This window comes from Lethenteron reissneri, chromosome 37 (genome assembly GCF_015708825.2).
Source record: "Lethenteron reissneri isolate LAM-NWPU_2019-01 chromosome 37, ASM1570882v1, whole genome shotgun sequence".
Classification (NCBI taxonomy): Eukaryota; Metazoa; Chordata; class Hyperoartia; order Petromyzontiformes; family Petromyzontidae; genus Lethenteron; species Lethenteron reissneri.
In genome coordinates this window covers 8,004,607-8,025,588 of record NC_083815.1, presented here as the reverse complement: position 1 = coordinate 8,025,588, position 20,982 = coordinate 8,004,607, and the positions used below count along the sequence as shown (strand labels likewise).

At 47.1% G+C, this 20,982-nt stretch overlaps 1 protein-coding gene across 1 annotated transcript in view; it reads right to left on the bottom strand.

Annotated features, from left to right (window-relative positions):
* Positions 1-4,960, bottom strand: part of TRHDE (thyrotropin releasing hormone degrading enzyme) — a 230,742-nt gene extending 225,782 nt beyond the window's left edge. The window contains 1 exon segment of the mRNA XM_061566705.1: positions 4,743-4,960. Within this exon segment, the coding sequence (XP_061422689.1) occupies positions 4,743-4,816 (74 nt within the window). The 5' untranslated portion in view covers positions 4,817-4,960.
* Positions 4,961-20,982: the final 16,022 nt, after the last annotated feature.

Sequence of the window (20,982 nt, the reverse complement as noted above, 5' to 3'; positions counted from 1 at the left end):
GAGAAATGGTCTACATACTAGGTAGCGATGTCAATTGAGCATTTAATTCTGTGTAAATTGTCTTCCACAGAGGATGGAGCTGCAGTGGCACAGTGGTTAATGCACTCCTTTACAGACTTTACACGAGTTTGACTCCCGGCCACACGGTTAACATCAGCGTGGGAGGAATATCTGAATTGGTCCCGGGTACACGGTAGTTCTGCCTACAACTAGCACTGACCAGCGTGAGCAACTATGGTTTGAACAAATCCCTTGACTGGCACGGCATTGGATGACCTTCAGTAGTGGACTGGAAGAGGGCTGGAAACTTGCTCGTAATAAGTCTGATAATCATTAAACTTCATAATCAACGTTTTTGGGTTTAGATCGCGTTATTTATAAATGTGTCGTAACCCTCCACCACCCGACACGGCCAATCAGTAAAAAAGTGTCACGTTGACAAATGACAAATTAGTTCACTGCTTTAGCCCACCGGTGTGTTGAAGCGCGAATTGCCCGTTGATGCTGGATGCAATTACCAGCGAAACGTCGTACTCAAATGGTAAATGTTGTGGTTTCACGCTTCAACACACCGGTGGGCTAAAGCAGTGAACTAATTTGTCTTTTGTCAACGTGACACTTTTTTACTGATTGGCCGTGTCGGGTGGTGGAGGGTTACGACACATTTATAAATAACGCGATTTAAACCCAAAAACGTTGATTATGAATAATATTGGTCGCGAAAGCCTACGTGTTAAATAATTAAACTGGTTCAGTGGCACACAGACCACAAGACTAACTGGCGAACGGCAGGCTTTAACGTGTTAATAGAATAACCGTCAAAGAAAAAAGACACGCAATGTAAATACTTTCACACAAGAAAGTAAAAAAATACTAATCGTACGTATGAAAAGCCATGCTCATTATAGAGTGTGAAATGTATCACATGTCTGTTGTCAACACTTTTTCGAAAATTTGACAACAAAAGTCATGCTATTAGTTTTTTTTCGGTAAAGTGACTTTACCGAGAAAAAGAAACAATAGTATGAATCCTTGCAGTCACGAAAGCTTCAAATCTATAAAAAAAACATGCTTTTTTATTACATTCCACACGACGACGAAGATGATGATGACGATGAGATGATGATGCGAAAAACAATCTCAATCGATGCCAAGGCAATGATCAATATCCCACTTGAATGTTTTATACCTTGCATTAAAAGGCAAACGACCTGCTCTTTGTGAACACAATGATGAATCTAATCAATGAGCACGTTCTGCTTTTACAAAGCAGATTTATGAGAAACCTTCAGTTGTCCACACAGTGAAGTACCCGGACAGCTCTGAGACTAATATTCGCGTTTCCTTTGAACTCGCTTCCTCTATCGCATTGTCAATGTTTTTGTTGTTCCAGATAACATGTTTTGCATTACAATACCGTGCATGCAAAACACCAACTGTGCCGACAGCCACACCACATCATCATCACAAAGATTTCCCGTTTCGCCTTAGGATATATACAGGGTGTTTCAAAATGATGGACCCAATTTCAGAGATATAGCGATTTCAAATCGGGTCCATTTTTTGGAAAAACCCTGTACTAGTATAAAGGCGCCAAGTGTTGTTTAGCTGGCACCTCTAAACACGCAAGTTCCGCTTACAGGCCAGGCCAACCTCCGCAGCTGGGGCCAACGTGACCACAACCCAGCCAAAAGGCGCACCTTTTGGCGTCATCTGGTCCAACCCATATGAGACTAGGCTCGAAGGAAAGCTGTCTCGGGTGTGGACCAATCAACTTCAAGGACAGTGCACATTATCAGAGTTATGTTCTTTTGTTTGTATTATGACTGCAGGTATTGCGGTCTATGCAAACATGACTCCTTGCAAAAAGGTGTCAGTTTTGTTGCCAGATAGAAGGGTAAAGAACCAATTATCATATTTTTACTGGCAAATGAGGTCCCCATAATGAATCTATGAATTTACCAATATAAAATAACTATGATAAAATGTAACTCCATATGGTAACCTAGGACGATATAAAACACCTTTATAAACTAATGTATCCTAACAATGTGGGTTTACAAGAGCAACCAGTGAGCGAGAACACATTGCGTCACGCATGCAAAGCATCCGTTTAATTTGTTTATTCGCTTGCAGTTACGAGCGAGCGAGGATGCCTCACAAATGTGTTAAAACATTGATGTTCACGATGCATACATTTTTTCTCAGAACCATGTTGGGTCAGGCAAGGGGGCTAAAACTAAATTCAAACAGAGTTGGTAGAGTAGCCAAAAAATGGTGACAACCACAGGTCTGAACGCAACTATATTTTATTTTAACAGGTAAGGCCCAATTTCATTGTCATTGGCGTGCATCTGCCACAGTGAGTCTGCAATGCGTTCAGACTTCACAATTTAGGACTCAATGTACTTGTAACCAATCTCACATACAATTCTAAATGGGCTGAGAGGTTATGAGAAGAAACAAATTGAGACAATTACTTCACATTAAGGGGGGGGGGGGGTGGAGGAGCACAGAACAAGGCAAGGGTGTGCAATGTGTATGGTTGTTATTCTTAGTTTTTTTCGGTAAAGTCACGTAGGTGAAAAATTCTAATTAATAAAAGTAAAATAAAAAATAAAATAAAAATCACGACGTTTCGGAGGCAACACAAGCTTCCGTCTTCAGGTGGAACCGTCACAGCACGATAGCTGTATCACTTGATACAGTGATACAGCTTTTATTTTATTTTTATTTTACTTTTATTAATTTTAATTTTTTACCTACGTGACTTTACCGAAAAAAACTAAGACTATTAATCCTTGCAGTCACGAAAGCTTCAAATCTAGAATGTATGGTTGTTGTTTTAAATTTAATAAAAACTAACCAGTAACTATTTTTTATTTTACCAGCTAAGACCCATTGAGCTCGTTTTCAGAAGCAACCTGGCCACTAATGATAGCTCAACGAAGTGGCTTATCACGTCTAAATGTACAGCAACCAAATACTCTAAACGCAAGCTGAGTCTAAATACGGAGGGGAAAAACCGGTGGACCCCGAACAAAATCCACGGAGAGAAAAAATCCAATAAAGCGCCCGCACCCCTGAGAATGCCATCATTGATACCGCAGCCTCGCCACGCGTGGCGTGCCCCCCTGGGTTTTGGCCACACGCCGTGGGCGAATGCCCCCCGGGATTCAGAGCCCTGCACGCCGCTGCTGTTCACAGCGACTGCCGCTGGTCGCCCGACTCCACCAAACAGACGAGCGCACGGCGATGATGACAATAATTAGCACCAATGATGATGACAATAATAAGCGATGATGATAATGATGATAAGCACCCATCAATGCTGACAGGCGCACGCAGGGGAGTGGCGTTAACAACGACAACAATTCACGCCCGTCCGCCTTTGTCTCTCCCAACACTTAACGTCCACGCTGCCAACAGGCGCCCGAGTCTATAGCGATGGCAGGCAGGTTCAGACCAGGTCACACTTTAGCAACACTTGCCACTATAATGCGCACCGGCTAACATAGCATGACAAAAAAACAAATGTCTCCCGTGTAGCCTGCACGGACTGTATGTGCAAGGTGATGTTTATGGATCACCCATTAAGGTCGGCACGGAACACGAGGGGATGAAATGGGCAAAACTACGCCCGACCGCCTTTGTATCCCCGGTGGTGATGTTTACACGCCACACCAAGGATACTCATTTTAACGCCGAGTCGATCTAGAAAAGTCCCAGCAACGGGCGCACTCACTCGAGCCGGCTCTGACCATTACGCCACCGCTCTCCAGCTGACGAGCACACACAAAGACAAAGATCCCCCGTATAGCCTGAACAGACTGTTGGGGCAAGTGCTGTTAGCGAGCACCTATGAAGGCTGGCACGGCACACGAGGGGGGTGGGTGGCCAGCACGATGCCCGGCCGCCTTTGTCTCCCCTGTGGCGATGTTGACTACACACCGTACTGGGTACTCGTTTGAGGCTGAGTCGACCTAGCGGAGGCCCATGACCGGTTCAGATAATCATCACCGGTGTTGGCCGTGAGCTGGACTCGAACTCGGGTCGCCGGGTTCGTAGCGCAGCGTAGCGCTAACCACGACACCACCGCTCCCCACAACCACACACTTAAACACACGCGCACGGCCATTCACACACAGACACGCACGCAGACAAAGCCACTCGCCGCGCCGAAACACACCGACGGTTCATATATTTGCAGTCGATGTTAGAGAGCCGTGACCGAGAATCGAACCCAAGTCAGCCGGGGTCCGTAGCGCAGTGCGCTAACCACGACTGCGATCCAGACGTTCTACACCAACACGTACACGTACACACGCGCGCACAGTACTTGGAGAGTTAGTATTCGCCCTCAGTAGTAAAACTACCAGCCGGCTCGAACTGGAACAGTATCTGTACTGCTCGTCTTGCGCTAACCACTGCGCCACCGCTCCTCGCCAATATGAACACACACGCGCGCGCGCGCGACACCCACCCACACATGGGAGTTTAAAGACGCATCAAGCTGAAGCGTGGATCGTGCTCTCCAGCCGTAAACAAACACGCGCAGAAAAAAATACATCGACCAAACGGATCGCGAAAGACGTTCGCTTTCTGAGCCTGCGCGCTAACCATCGGCGCCACCGCTCCCCCCAATATCAACACGAGTACCCACGGCACAGCTGAGTACGCAGAGTCAAGTTACAGGCAACGGGGGTGGGGGGTAACGCAGTGAGAGAAGTGAAACTACCAACCGGTACTGAAAGAGGACCAACTGCTCCTCGTGAGGACGCAGCATGCCGCACAGCCCGTTCGCGATGGAGCGCATGGGAACCACGCAGTCCGGAGCCTCCTCTCCCCTGATGCGTGCGGGGAACTGACGGCGGCGGCGTTCGGGGTGTCGGGGGGTGTGTGTGTGGATGATGTTGGTACACAAGTCACCGGGGGCTAGGAGAGGAGAACGAGGAGTGCGAGCGAGAGAGCGAGCGGCGCGCTCTGTCAGTCTTCTATATATATGAATGAGGGCTGGGGTGGCTGGGTGATCTGGGTCGGTTTGGTTGGGTTGGGTGGTTGGAGGATGAAGGGGTTGGGTCGGGGCGGGTTTGATGGTAATGCAACCCAGCGCAGACGCGTGTGTGAATGTGCAAGGCGTGTGCGTGCGAGCGCGTGTCTGTGCGTGCGTGTGTATGTGCGTTATAGCACGGGCGAGTTAACGTGTCTGTATGTGTGTAAAGTTGCGTGCGTCTGTGTGTTTGTGTGGGGAGCAGGAGTGTAGCTGTTAGCAGCGCGCTGCGCTACGAACAAGTTCGATTTACGCTCGCGGACAACGACCGGTTGATGATTATCTGAACCGGTCCTGGGCCTCCCCTAGGTCGACTCAGCCTCAAGTGAGTATCTGGTGCGGTATGTAAACATGGCCACTAAGGAAGACAAAGGCGGTCGGGCGTGATGCTGGCCACTCACCCCCCTCATAGGTGCTCGCTAACAGCACTTGACCCAATAATATATGAAGGCTTTATGGGAAATCTTTCCCTTGTATGTTTGTGTTTTTTTATTTGTGTTGTGTCAGTGTGCCTGAGTGCATGCCCAAGCGTGGAGCCCTTGAAAGGAACATCTGCGCCGATGTGAAACGTTCATGCTGACCTGCCTACATTCCCTCCTGGTTTAACCAGACTGGATTACGTGAGGAGCTCACACAGATCCTTCAAAGATCCCATCATAAGTGAGTTCCTCCGGCAGGCGAGGTTGCTTTGGTTGGGTCATGTCGCCCACATTCCCAGCCACCGCATGCCCAAGCGGCTTGTACTCTTAGATTTTTTTCGGTAAAGTCACGTAGGTAAAATATAAAATTACTAAAAGTAATAATGGAAATAAAATAAAATAATAAATCACGTCGTTTCGGAGGAAACACAAGTCTCCGTCATCAGGTGGGACCGCTTCTGTTTGGCCGGATCGAGGGGGCTAAACGGGCGCGGCACGGACTAGAGAAGAGATGGAGCTGATGTGGTACAGGAAGATGTGGAGCTGAGTGGACTTGCCGATGACTGGTACCGGCGGTGTCAAGATCGGCCTCTGTGGAGGAGGCTCGTGAAGGACGCTAATGGGCAGTTGGGGGCAGTCGCCCTCCAGCAACAACGGAGGGCGGAGGGAATAACGCTGACAACAACGAGCGGAGGGCGGGGCGGATAAAACGCAGCAAGTTGGCACATGAAAGAGCACAGCTGGTGCATTTACCAGTCATCTCACTCAGTCAACTCATGGCACCTGCGTCTGTCCCTTGACATTCTGTCAGCAGCGAGTCTTCGACACTGCACGTGACGGCCTCAAAAGTGCACCTAGCCTGGCACAAGTGCCGTGGTGACGTCAACGGACTTGGTGGCGAACCGCGGCTGTTGTGAACAAGTGTGTGGGTGTGAAGTCTGTATATGTATGCATACGGGGATCGATGGTGTAATGGTTAATACACTGCGCTACGAATCCAGACACCCGAGTTCGATTCCCGCTCACGACCAATACAGTCAATATTTGAGCCGGTGCTTGGACTCCCCTAGGTCGACTCAGCCTCAAATGAGTACCTGGTTTGGTGTCTAATCAATGCTACAAGGGAGACAAAGGCGGCCGGGCGTGGTGCTGACCCACCCACCCCCTCGTGTGGCGTTCTGGCCTTCATAGGTGCTCACTAACAGCACTTGCCCCTACAGTCTGATAAGGCTATACGGGGGTCTTTATCTTGTTGTGTATTTACAGTATTTGTATACGGTGCTACTAACCCGGCGACCCGAGTTCGATTCCCGCTCACGGCCAACATCAGTGGCGAATATCTGTACAAAATTCTGAGCCTCCTCTTGGTCGACTCAGCCGTAAATGAGCAGGCGGGGAGACATACACTCGCAGACGTGGTCCTCGCCACCCCACCACCCTCATGTGTTTATCACTCGGCTTAAATAGGTGCTCGCTATCTACATACACTATACTCTACGGTATAGTATATGCAGATTCCAACAGACTAAAAGGCAAAACAGTATCTTCGTGTGTTTTGCATTGTCTGACTTGCCAGGTGTATTGGTGTGTCAGTGTCTGCTGTGTGAGGGTGCGCGCCTTTAGCCCTCACTTCACGACCTGTCGCTTTACGTGTCAGCACTGGAGAGACAAAGACGGTCGGGACAGTCCACCGGCCACACCACTCGATTGGGAGTTGTGCTGGTCTTAGCACCTGCAATCTCTCTCTCGATATATAAAAAGAAAAAGGCTAAAAGGTGAATATGTACGTGCATATGTGTTTGTATCTGTGCCTTTGTGTAAACGAGCTTCATTAATGAAATGCGTGGTCACTTACATTAACATGATCATTTATTTCGATTTAAAGCTTCGTGACTGCAGGGACTCATCTTCTTGGTTCTTTCGGTAAAGTCACGTAGAAGGAAAGAAAGTTTCAGACGCTGTCTTTCCGACAGCCCTGTTCTTCACCTGAGGACGGCTGCTTGCGTTGTGGCCGAAACGTCGTGAGAATTGTAATTTTATTATGTTTTATTTTTATTATTTTATTATTTCCCTTCTACGTGACTTTACCGAAAGAACCAAGAAGATGCTAATTTCTCTCATATTAACATAGCCACCTCCGTGCGCTCGTCGTGGTGGTCGCCCTCCAATCCTTCATTAACATGCTAATTTCTCACATTAACATCACTAGCCCCGCCCACTTCGTGTATGACCCTTGGGCTACACCCATTTCAAACCTTTAAAAACTGTCTGCCTCAGCAGCTTTCCTCTCTTTTTTCAGCCTGATGATGACCGCTTGCGTTGCGATCGAAACGTCGTAGTTTTTTGTTATTTTCGTTATTTTCTTTGAACCTATCTACGCGACTTTTCAGAAAGACCCAAAGAATATGAATTCCTGCAGTCACGAAAGCTTTAAGTCAAGATTTAACGTGTTTTCAATCTAGATTTTAAAACACATAGCTGCAGTGGCTTCCAAATAAGTAGTGAAGCGATAACTTTTCATCGAAATAGTTTGCAGTTGTGCACGGATGGAATATCTAAGCCGATGATGACATCTGCTCTCATGTTGCAGATCACCAAAATAAATAGAAGAGCACGGTTTGTCCCTTTATGAATTCACAATTGCTCCGAAATGAATGTGTAGCCCTACGCATGTAGATGAATGGTAAACACAGATCGCGCTATACTGTAACGCCATAAAACAGCATGTGCTGTTGCACTCGGAGCATTGCAGGAATTGACAAAGACAATTTTGCTCAAAAAAAAATCCATGCATTCTGATGGACAAGTTCTGCTGTGGACGCGTTTGATTACTGGCCATGGCTGATATCAGTCGCAGGTGATACCCGAGTCAATCCTGCCCCCCCCCACCACCCTCTTTTTCACGACCGTCATCATGTCGCACTGAGCTATGCAGTGAAGTATGGTCAAACAGACCCGTCCCCACCCAACAACCGACATGGCGTGGAGAGACCTTAAACCACCATTGGATGAACAAATTGATAAGAATTGAATATAAAGCATGCATGTTTGAAAGCTATGAATGTAGAAAAGTACACTGAATATAGAAATCACAATGCCGCAGTGTTTCTTCCCAGCAGGGTAAATGGCTAGATACATTTCAAATGTTACAACTAAACTCAACTATTTTTATTTTAACAGGTAAGGCCCACTGAGCTATACAGCTCTTTTTTCAGAAGCGACCTGGCCACAAATGATAGCTCAATGAAGGGGCTTATCACGTGAACAATGTATAGCAACCAAATACTCTAAACGCACGTTTCTAAATGTGGAGGGAAAACGAAGAGGACCGGATAAAAATCCACGCGACCACGGGGAGAACACGCAAACTCCAAATACACGGTGGTAGGGATTGAACCCACGACCTCCTGCATAGCCGGCGAGACAGATAACATCTCGCCACAGTCGATCTCGAGTTCGCACGTAATGTTAGCGACGTGTGGGTCCTCCCACCTCCTCCGAGAATATCTGTCCAGCGTGAAAGAGCAGGCAAAACAACCTCTCAGAGGGGGGGGGGGCTCTCTAACACCCCCTCTAGCGGAGGTCCTTCTGCCAGCATTGGCGCGAGTTAGGAATTGCAGGGCCGCGCCTCTGTCACATTGGGTGGGAATGTCACGCGGCGCGGGGGCAAACGGCGTCACTGGCTTGAGGGATTTTTTTCCCCGCTGCTGAATTGGAATCGATACGGGGGGTGTGTTGTCCTCCCCCCCCCCCCCACGGTCCCTCTCCAATCTCACCATAAAACAACAATGCCCAAACACTTTTGATTACTATTTGTTGTTTAAGATATAAGGCGTAGAACAACGATTTCCTTTGCTTAATACTCATTGTGGGTACAAGTCGTGTCGGAGGAGTGTTGAGCACCGTGTGACAGCCCCAGTGAAACTCAAGTTCGACTCCCAACCATGGCTAACGACGTCAACGACCTGACCAGCATGGTGAAGCACCGTCAAACAACACCCATGACTGACATGATGGCATGGTGAGGGCTGCATCCAGCAGTGGGTTGGCAAAAGGTCTTGCGCAACTATCATACGTGGCTGCATTGTTACAGACGTGACAACGTTATTTTATTAACCTACTAACAATGTGGAGCCAGACGCCCCAGGATGCACACGTCTCGAGCATACATTAATGTTTGCGTATGATTATCACGCTTTGAGAATTGCATGACAAATTCACTTCCTTTACCAATTAAGCAAACGTGGTTGTGTAGAATTATATATTATTCATAACCTATGATGCTGAAGCTGTTAACACATTTATTATAGAAATTGTGATTTAAACTATCAAAATATATGTATAGCGTACATGTGTATAATTCAATCAAAATATATAAGATACTGCTTTTGCAATGATGCACAAGCATGCATATAAAAACAATTCATTACGTTCGTCATCAACGCTGTCCTTATAGCTTGCCGATGTGATTTCAGCTCGTACCGCGTGTTTGTTCAACACGATGTCCGACGTTTCGCTACATCTGCTGGGATCTTCATCGGTTCCTGTCGCAAGTGCAGTTGCTGAAGAAGCTCCAAGTGCAATGAGCGAAACGTCGGACATCGTGCAGAATAACGCACGGGGCACAACCCAAAAACATCAGAGAGCCACACAACACAAGAATAAAAACCTCCACACCAGAATCACCATCACGTACCCATCCATATCACCAGGATATATATAACAGAAATATATCACCCACATCACCAGGCTGACGTTTCAGGCAGTGGTCTTCTACGTTGCATAAGAGTAATTATAAAATGATGCATTGTATGTAACTATGTTCTGAGCCGGACACGGTATTGTATATATGATGTCATATTGCTCGACTGATATATATATTTAAACAATCCGGGTGATATTCTGTTGACTTCGGGCGGGCTGGATTGCCCCATATTTCCGCGTGAACCAATTAACATCAATGCAGTACCGTGCAGCGGCACATTTGCATAGCAATGCATTTGTTCCTGGGCTCACTGTGGCACACAGAACCCGAAACACTATGTGACTCATGAAGGCTTGAACTTAATTGAAAACCTATAGTGTCACCTCCAGACACCGCCTGTTAATCCACGGTAATGGTCCACTCATATGGAATTAGCCGTGCTGGCAAAATTGAGATTTTAAATTGTCTTTGCGCGAGGGGTGCATCGATGTGGAATGCAGCCCACGTGGCCCAGAATGTTGACTCACGCGTAGAGATGCGAGGCAAGGTAACGAATCTTGTGCACACACGCAAAGAAATCACGAGTACAAAGGTGAATAGTCGATTGTTGCAGTTCCACGAAGGCATTTGTCATTATTTTATCGAGTTTTAATTTAACAAGACTTTCAGTTCGCTTTTTTTTTTGCAAAAAACTGCATATTTTGTAAAAACGTCACATACCCGACCATCACGTATCCTCCCTTACCAATTGACCACACACGGTCGGTGCAGGTGTAACTGTCATCTTATATATAGGTGTAGACATGACTGACCTTTCATATCGGCCAAAACCTTGTGAGTCAGTCGGATACGCGATGTTGTATCGAATTTTAAAATGCACAAAGGAGCGGCCGCTCATCTTTTTGGTAGCCATGATCCAGTGAGTGGTGCTAATTCCACATTTCCATGGGGGGAGCATATATGTTGAACTTCTTTCGCACCGCACGTAGCCAACCGTGCCAATCGAGAAGACACTCATTCCTGACCGCTGTCGATTTGCCACCCTTCACAAATTCTAAATTCTTACCATCAAGTAAAAACAAAACAAAATTGGTAAAATATTTGCACGTGGGGCCTTTGTTTTCCGCCTCTCATCAAACATGGTGGGTGAGCGCTCGAGCAGAACGCACCATTGACGAAGGCACGTGATGAGGATAATCATCATATCGTTACTTACTCTGCCCAGCGCTTTGTTTGAAGGTTTCTTTAACATCGACTGCACCGTGCCCCTACTGAGTTTTGTGTCCTCACCTTTTCACACGGCAGGGAGATGTAATTCTTGCGATTTATTTAACCACGCACAGCAGCAGCCAAGGTGTAGTCAGAATCTGTGAAAAAACAAGAATAGGTTTTACCCTGTCGGGCAATGGAGCGGGTGTTAGGATGTCCATACACCAAACAGACACCTTTTGCGAGGAAGCAAGTCTGCATTGACCCACACTCGGTACTTGCGGTGAAAATTAACTCTGCTAATTATGCATTGACTTTGAAACTGATTGAGACAGCTTTATTTGCGGCCTAGCCTCACCAGTGTCAGATCAGAGAACGCCTAAAGGCGAACAGCACAAATACGATGCCGAACGTGTCAGAGCATTCATAGCTCGGGGTGAGCAGCTGTCTATCAAAATCTATATTTAGACTGGAGGAATCTGATGAGCTATGAATCTCTTTTGCAAAGATTTCCAGAATGGACAGCGAGTTACAACAGCAAACATAGAAGGGCAAAAATAGAGATGGTAAGCGAGTCACTCAATGTAGATAAATAAATACTTGATTTAATAAGTCCGATTTATCCAGCGTGGGCAAGGCAGCAACAAAACAGTTCCTAGACCACACCAGGATAACACCATGCAGCAGTAGGCCCTCAGTAAAATGTCACTTTAACGTTGAACAATCTGTACGCAGGTAATGATCACACTTACAAATCGCATTTGTCAACGTGACTGTATCCAGCACTAATCTTCCGCTTCGGGATATATTTTTGAAAGGAATATGTGCGGATGCTTAGGCGAGGCGACAACGTTGGTGCTGCAACGGCAAAAGCCTCTGTCACCGATCCCCAATTCTTGTTCGAGGGATTAATGCGCGCAATCTTTGTGTTTTCACACCCATTTCTGAATGTTCATTATCCTCGGATTGGAAATTGCAAGTGGGCAGTGGAGAGCAGAGCCCTGTTGTGAAGCATTTAGCGGCACATTCTGCTGCGGAAAGACATCATGATAATCACATAGGACTGCGTGTCCTTTCCAATTCTACGTGTTTGTTTCGTGTGTATTATTATGCAACGAGCGAAACACATATTGACATCACTCACGAGTGGCCAGGCCACGGAATAAATTGCCAAATTCAAAAGAGGTTTACGCAATTAAGTGGCTGAAATAAACGCATGAATAATTAAAGTTCCTCTCTTCTGCACGTTCTCTCCGCCAATCAGGGGACACGTTGGTACACGTGCTCGCGGCTGTCGCTTCTGTACCCAAAGCCCTCATGGTTAAGCTAACGAAGTCCATTCGCCCGCCTGCACCCATATAGTGCGTTGTGAATCAAATTGCATGCAAATATAACTCTTCAACTTCACATTTCCATATAGATAGCAGTCTGTTGTTCTCTTATAACGCGGAAGTAGGTTACGTTCCTGGAGAACACTGCGTTATGGAAAAATCGCGCGATAATAACGTAGGGTAAAGCACAGTCCGCGAGAGCGCGTGGCACGCGTACGCAGGCTGAACAAAGACCGAGGCGCGTGGGTAACGTCTAGAAGCATCGAGCAGCATCCCGACTCGGGTGACGCTGCACCGAGGCAGCCGCATGAACACCTTGTTCCTACTCGCGCGACGTCGTTCCGTTCGCTCAATCGCGTTCTATACAATTCGCGTCCGCGTTATAAAAACTGTCCCCTAATACATTCACAGCGTTATATCCAATTCGCGTTGGGAAAACACGCGTTACAGGAGAACAGACTGGACAATGTAAAGGGCCGTCCATAAATGATGTCACGCACCTGGGGGGGGGGGGGGTCAGACATTTGTGACGATGTGTGACGAGAGGGGGGGGTGAGAAATGTGACGTCACATCAAAATGCGCAACTTTAAATAAATATAAACACGTTCTACTTGATTAAATATACTTTTTAATAAATGTTTTCTCCTACAATATCAGAGTGCAGCGCCACATTAAATACGCACTACAATGACAATAGTTTAAAGCGATTTGAAGCATGTTTTTTTTTGGGGGGGGGAGAGCTTTGTGACATCATATTTGAGGGGGGGTCTGACTTTTTGTGACGCCGTGTGACTGGACGGCCCCTAATACCCTTTTATGACTTTTGATACGCAATACATCTTGGTTTTAAAAGGCATATAACTATGTGATTCAACACATCCATACCATATTCACCGTATTATAACGCACACTTGCATGTCCTGTGTGTACCGAGTGATAAAGACGCACCCCCAACATTAACCAGATTTGTATAACTTTCTTGATCCTGCAAATATAGCAAGCGACTTCATTGCTACCACACAGCCACCTGTAGCATTACTTTAGTTGTTGCTCTGGAGACTGGGAGATTTCTTGATCGATGTTGGGTGGTCGCGCGGCTGGTGACTTCTCACTTAACAGAGTTGTCCGCAAGAAGTCTGTCATCTTCCACTGCATAGCATTGCTGCATCCCCAGCATTCCCTGGATTATGCGATTCCACTCATCTTCCGAGAATCCACCAAGGTTCTCTCTTGCAAATCAAAACGGCTAATCCTGGTCTCGTAAGTTCTCGCCTGGCTAAACAAAGCACAGCTGACTCGGCTTGATAATTTGTAACTATATGTTTGATACCTTTTTTTCCAAGTACATTTTCTGCGACGTCATATTTTCAAAATCACCTCAAAAGTGTGTTCTTTCTTCTAGATCAGTCTAAAGTGTGAGGTGTGCCTTAACTTTCCGGAGCCTCTCATAATATGAAGAATACGTTATACACACCTATGCACCTATGCACGTGTGTGTGGGGAGCGGTAGTGTAGCGGGTAGCACAATGCGCTACGAACTCGGCGACCCGAGTTCAATTCCCGCTCACGGCCCAACACCAGTGACGATTATCTGAACCTGTCCTGGGGCTACCCTAGGTCGACTCAGCCTCAAATGGGTATCTTGTGTGGTGTGTAAACATCGGCACTGGGGAGACAAAGGCGGTCGGGCGTGGTGTTGGCTGCCCACCCCCTCGTATAGTGTGCCGGCCTTCATTAGATGCTTGCTTACAGCACTTGCCCCAAAAGTCTGTTAAGGCTATACGGGGGATCTTTGTTTTGTGTTTGTGCAATCTAAGCCTTTGAAAAGGGCCCAGCGAGCCTGAATTAAGCACCAAGCACACATTTGCATTGAGTTGTTCCTCTTATTAATGAGGTAAGCTAAAATACAGAGAGGGGAAAAAACAAATACAATGATGCATGTCCCGATTCTTCGTGCGCGTGTTTTATATGTGTTTTATAAGCCGCATAAAGCCTACCGAAGCCTGGTGTCATGCACACGTTTAATTGTATTAATAGAACGTTATATTGCACCGTTAGATTTTAAGACACGTGCAATTAAACACGGCTCCTATTGACACGACCAGGGGGACTGAAGGTTGCCTGACGTTTCCTAATTGACGCCGAAGCCAGCGGATTATTTACCAACCTCTCACCCTCGCCCCGGAGATCGTTACGTGCGAGAGTGGAGCGTGAAACGAAGACATCTGATGAAGTTTCGCATTATTTTTGGATGGCAATCCTTTCAGATTTAGGTCATCCGACTGAGATTGATATCCAGAGGTCGCCGGTTCGATCACGCCAGCACCACCGTTGAAAAAGTGGCACACGTTTATTAAATACCCCCCCCCCCCCCCCCCACACACACACGTCCCTATTCACTCGGCAGTATAACTGAACACTCCGCAGTTAGTCGATCGGTAGGTCCACGTGTGATGGGGGTTAAAGTGTGGGTACTCTCTCATCTTCCAAAACACACAGCCAGCGTGGAAGAGTAGGCCAAATATCCTGGAAAAAAGGTCCCTCTAGAGCCACAATAGCGGAGGCCCTTTCCAGCAGTAGTGGGCTGAACTAGCAATTGCAGGACTGCACCTTACACTTTACCACCATTACTAATATACTCTAAGGTTTTTTCGGTAAAGTCACGTAGGTAAAAATAAAAATACCTTTACAATTGTTTTGAGAACTGTGGTGGTTTTATTTTTTCGTAGTCGTGAGCGCACTGCACGGCAAAGCCGGCAAACCCGAGATTGATTCCGGGCCATGACGAGAAATTAAAAATATGAGAAATTAGTGGTGAGTGATATCTGTACCAGTCCTGGCATCGTCTTCACCAACCTGTACTACTTACCAGCGTGCTGAAGTATGGTCAAACAACAACCGCGATCGACACAGGATGTGGAGGCGTTCACCCATCAGGGGATTAAGAAAAGAATGAATATTTATTATTCTTAAAAAATATTTTTTTATTGCACTTCTTACAGTATATTATTTTGATGGCGTCATTTTTATGGAAACAAAGGTGCGTCAGCATTGGGAAAGAAAACAACCCGATAATATGCTCAACTGAGCAAATCGAAGCCCGATAATATATAAGCAGTAGGAGATATATCACATACACCTGTGTGCGGTGATGTGTAGCAGGCGTCACCTGCTCGCTGTTGGCTTTAGCTTCACATGCTACGGGAGGCAAATGATTTGGTTCATTGATGATGGAAATTAAATTTGTGTTTAGCACGAGACATAGACGGAATAAAGAACTTTAGGCTGACCGGAGTGAAATGATGAAGCCTCTGGTGAGTATTTTCCGAGGGCCCAAATTTGCACATTTTGGTTCGCAATTTTTTGAATTGCAAGCATATGCTCGATTAAAGTGTCATCAATTGTCAGCTCGATATCCATTTTGAAAGCATCATTAGTATTTACATCGCTCACTCGTCAGTTTATGCGCATGTTAGATAAACTAGTAACTTGTGTTTAATGTGTAAGATTCCGGACTCGAAGCTTGGTCTTGGAGTAAATCTTGAAAACAAGGTAATTATTTAACCAAGAAGGTAATCATTCCACCCATGAAATCGTGCTCGCGATATCCGCATCTTCCTTGAGCATGTTTGTGTGGCGCAGGAAACTGGAGTGTTCGGAGAAAACTCATGCCGACTTAAATTTCGATGTAAAGCTTTCGTGACTGCAGGGATTCATCTTCTTGGTTCTTTCGGTAAAGTCACGTAGAAGGGAAATAATAACATAAACAATAAATATAAAACATAATAAAATAATTCTCACGACGTTTCGGCCACAACGCAAGCAGCCGTCCTCAGGTGAAGAACAGGTCTGTCGGGAAGACAGCGTCTGAAATTCAGACGCTGTCTTCCCGACAGACCTTTTATTTTTATTATTTTATTATTTCTCTTCTACGTGACTTTACCGAAAGAACCAAGAAGATCATGCCGACTTCTTTTTTAAAACTATGCTCGGCCAGGCGTTGGCAAGCCCGCCGCTCGAGAGCTACACGCGGCTCTTTGAGGACCGCTTCGTGATCTTGTGTATCCAGAACCACCGTCTCGTGTTCGCCACATGCATTGGCGGCTCTTAAAATACAAAGATTTTTTTTCTTTTTACCAAATTCGAAAAAAGAGGCCCTCCTTGTTATTTTGGTTTGCCGACCCTCTGTCGTCGGCAATTGGATGTTGCCGTGGCGCGCAAGGCTTCTGCACCGTGGACTTGCAATCCAGAGGTCGCCGGTTCAATCTCCCAGCACAGCAGTTGAAACAATGGGGCAATTTTCTTAAATCCCCCGGCTGCCTCTGTCCGCCCGGGCGGTATCAAATTGGAACGCCACACACGCCCAGCACGTGACGAATCCCCCATCATGTAGTAGGGTAAAGTGTGGGTAGCCACTTCCACCTTTTCCGAGATGTCTTTCGAGCGTGGGTGAGAAGGGCAAATATCCTCGAAAGAGGATCTCTAGCGCTTCCTTTCCTCGAGTGGAAATCATTTCAGCCAGCAGTCATTGCCGGGCTGCACCTTTACTCTTCACTCGGCAAGTCAAATCAGGCAGTCTCATTGAGTTTTGGTGCCTTTTAGAGGAAGATACAAACCAAACACAAATCAGCTCTTATTTCACAGATACATGCCGAGGCTGTGTATCCTGTCCTGTATGATATGCGTTTAAAACTTTAACATTGACAAAAAAACATATTTTAGTTGATATCGGGAGCACAGCAGTTGCATTGTACGACACTCCCTGAGAGTCAAACCGCAGCTGCGGCACCAGTATGCCTAGCCGAGGCTTGAAATGCTTTTCTTAAATTAATGAAGCTTCCCATACAGACCTGACAGCCTCTGGAACACACATAGCAGACATTCCCAAGGCAGAACGGAATTCCTGGGAGCCTCGTTATGAAATAGAACACCCGTGAGCGGTTACCTAGGGCTTAATTTATGAAATAATTTCTGAGACCCCCACCCCTCCCACCCAATCCTCAATCTCCGAGACACTACCATGCCCCCATCCCCCGCCTGATATTTGGGTGCAGAATGGATACATATTTTCAGGAGTTCGGTTCCAGACAGCTCCAGCAGAAAATGAATTCTCTGAGGTTATAGAAATATCGTGAAATCATTGCGGAAAAAATATTTGCATCAACATAGAAAAAAAAATTCTGGGAGACATGGGGGGACGGGGGGGTGACGTGGTCACGCGTTACTTATGCTTTTAGCACAGCGCCAGCTGGCGATAGATGAGGGCTGCTGCATTCGTCAGAACTGTCGACGCTGAAAACACGATGGCATCGACATCACACGCGGCGCAAAAACGCAAACGTGCGCGCGCGCCGCTTGTATCGAAGCTTGCCTGGCTGTGTGTGGGGCGGCTGTTCCGGGTGGCTGGTTGGGAGCGGCAGCTGTAGCAGTTAGCGCTACGCTGCGCTGCGAACCCGGAGACCAGAGTTCGATACCCGCTCACGGCCCAACACCAATGACGATATTCTGAACCGGTCCTGGGACTCCCCCTAGGTCGACTCAGCCTCAAATGGGTATTTTGTGTGGTGTGTAAACATCGCCACTGTGGAGACAAAGGCGTCCGGGCATCGTGCTGGCCACCCACCTCCCTCGTGTGTCGTGGCGGCCTTCATGTGTGCTCGCAAACAGCACTTGCCCCAACAGCCTCTTAAGGCTATACGGGGGATCTTTGTCTTCGGGATGGCTGCATAGTTGTAATGCCATTTCATGTGCGATAACAAAACCACTGCATTTGCAACCTCGGGCTTGGATAAAGGGCCACACTTTGGTATTGCGGGAATTCTGAAACCTTTGTTGAGCGCAGATTCAGCCGCGCCAAGTTGATGAGAGCCAAGAGGTTGACTCGGATGTCCGTGGATGAACACATTTAAGATGCGACGGCGTGCGATGCGAGTGCGAACACCATTACACGCACGGCGCTTTGCCGCCTTGTGCCTATTGCGGGAGGCCCTGGATTCAAAGAAAACCAAACTACAGCAAAAAAAAGAGAGCCGCTACCAAATCATCCGGTGGCATCATTTGGAATGGCTCGAGCCGACTGAAGGCATCGCTTTCAGAGCGGCTCAGCAAATGTGAACAGTAATCATTCCAGCGATGGCATTGGCGTGCAATCTGCCACAGTGAGTCTACAATACATTCAGACTTCACAATTTTGGACTCAATGTACTTGTTACCAATCTTACATACAATTGTAAATGGGCTCAGAGGTTATGAGAAGAATAAATAGAGACAATTACTTTACATTACGGGGGTGATAGGAGTGGGTGGGGCGGGACAGGCCAATGCAAGGGTGCACAATGTGCATGGTTGTTCTTCTTGGTTCTTTCGGTAAAGTCACGTAGAAGGGAAGTAATAAAATAATAAAAATAAAACATAATAAAATAATATAATAAAATAAAAGAATATAAAATAAAAGAATATAAAATAAAAAAACGTAATAAAATAATAACATATTTTATTATGTTTTATTTTTATTATTTTATTACTTCCCTTCTACGTGACTTTACCGAAAGAACCATGAAGATTAATCCCTGCAGTCACGAAAGCTTTAAATCGAAATTTGTATGGTTGTTGTTTAAAAAAAAAACTAACCATTAACTATTTTTATTTTACCAGCTAAGGCCCACTGAGCTGTGTAGCTCTTTTTCAGAAGCGACCTGGCCACTAATGATAGCTCAACGAAGTGGCTTATCACGTGGAAATGTACAGCAAACAAATACTCGAAACGCAAGCTGAGTCTAAATACGGAGGGGAAAACCGGTGGACCCCGGAACAAAATCCACGGAGAAAAATACAATAAAGCACCCCCACCCCTAAGAATGCCATCATTGATACCGCAGGTCACCGCAACAGAATGACCCTCCGTAAATATCCCCTGACTGCATAATGATCAGGCACAAGAGCAGTGTAACGCGCATGAGCTTACGAATAAAAACCATTTCCCCAAATGGCTACGGCTTACTTGGCCCTGCCTGCATAATGATAAGGCGCAAGAGCGGTAAGGCGCATGAGCTTACGAATAAAAACCATTTCCCCATATGGCTACTACGACTTGCTTGGCCTCAATTTCAACGTGGGAGCATCAAAAGCCGGTTCAAATGCATTGTGCATGGAGTAATGCTGTATCATTAACATTTCACGTTCCCTGTTCATTGTAAGCCTTTGCGACAACGATTGTAACGGCTGAGCACGCCACGTAATTCATTTTTCCTTTCTCACTTTGGACCTCGGTGAACATTCCCGTTTTGGAACATTCTGGACGTGCAGTTCACGAGCGCCGCGCGGGGAAAACGCGAAAAGCCACACATCTGCCGAGACGCGAAAACGACGACACGCGGATAGCACCCCCAGCGTGCACTATGCACGCGTCGGAGCGGGTGGGGGGGCGGGAGGGAGGGAGGGGGGGCGGGGGGCCTTACCTTTTTCTTTTTATGCCTCTGAAATCGCATGGCAGCGATCTCTTAGGAGACGCGTCTGAATGCGTTACTCGCGCCCGTTGTGAACAAGCGCGCCACACATCACCCGTTGCTCGAGTGTGCGCAGACCTCTCCCCTCCCCTGGGGGAGCCCCCCTCCCCTGGGGGGGCTCGCGACTCCTCGCGGGGCCAAGCGCCAAGGTGGTGGAGGCGGCGCTGGCGCGGGGCGGAATGGAGAGTCACCCCGCTCGGCATAGTGCGAAAGTGCCCATGAGACACACCGATGCATCGGCCGCGCATTGCGATCACATCAGAGCCCGGGGGGGAAGGGGGGGGGAACGGCGCGGCGAGTATCTGCCGTTGCTTGGCAGCAGGGATGATGCTGATGATGGTGATGCGCTTCGAGACGGCTGACGTCACCCACTTGATGTCTACGGAGTATACACACGCATTGTAATGTTGCGTTGGACTTCTTGCGCGCCGTACGTCGCCAACCGTGCGAGTCGGAGGTGCGGGGGAAGGACGAAAAGGGAGATACACAGACACACACACACGCTGTTCTAAATATATGAGTGTTCAATGTAGAGCTGTGTTCTTCGCTCATTTTCAGGGCAGGAGCACTTCCGCCGATAGGACATCGTCAGTGTGAGGGCCGCCACGCGTCTGAAACCATTGTGGGTTTGACAGCAGCAGCACAGTGATGATGGGGGGGGGGGGGGTGTTGTCACTCGTTGTGTATTGTGGGGGGCTGCACGTCAGGGGCCGCACTAGAGGCCACCAGGGGCCGCGATTGGTCCGCGAGCCTTGCAATGAA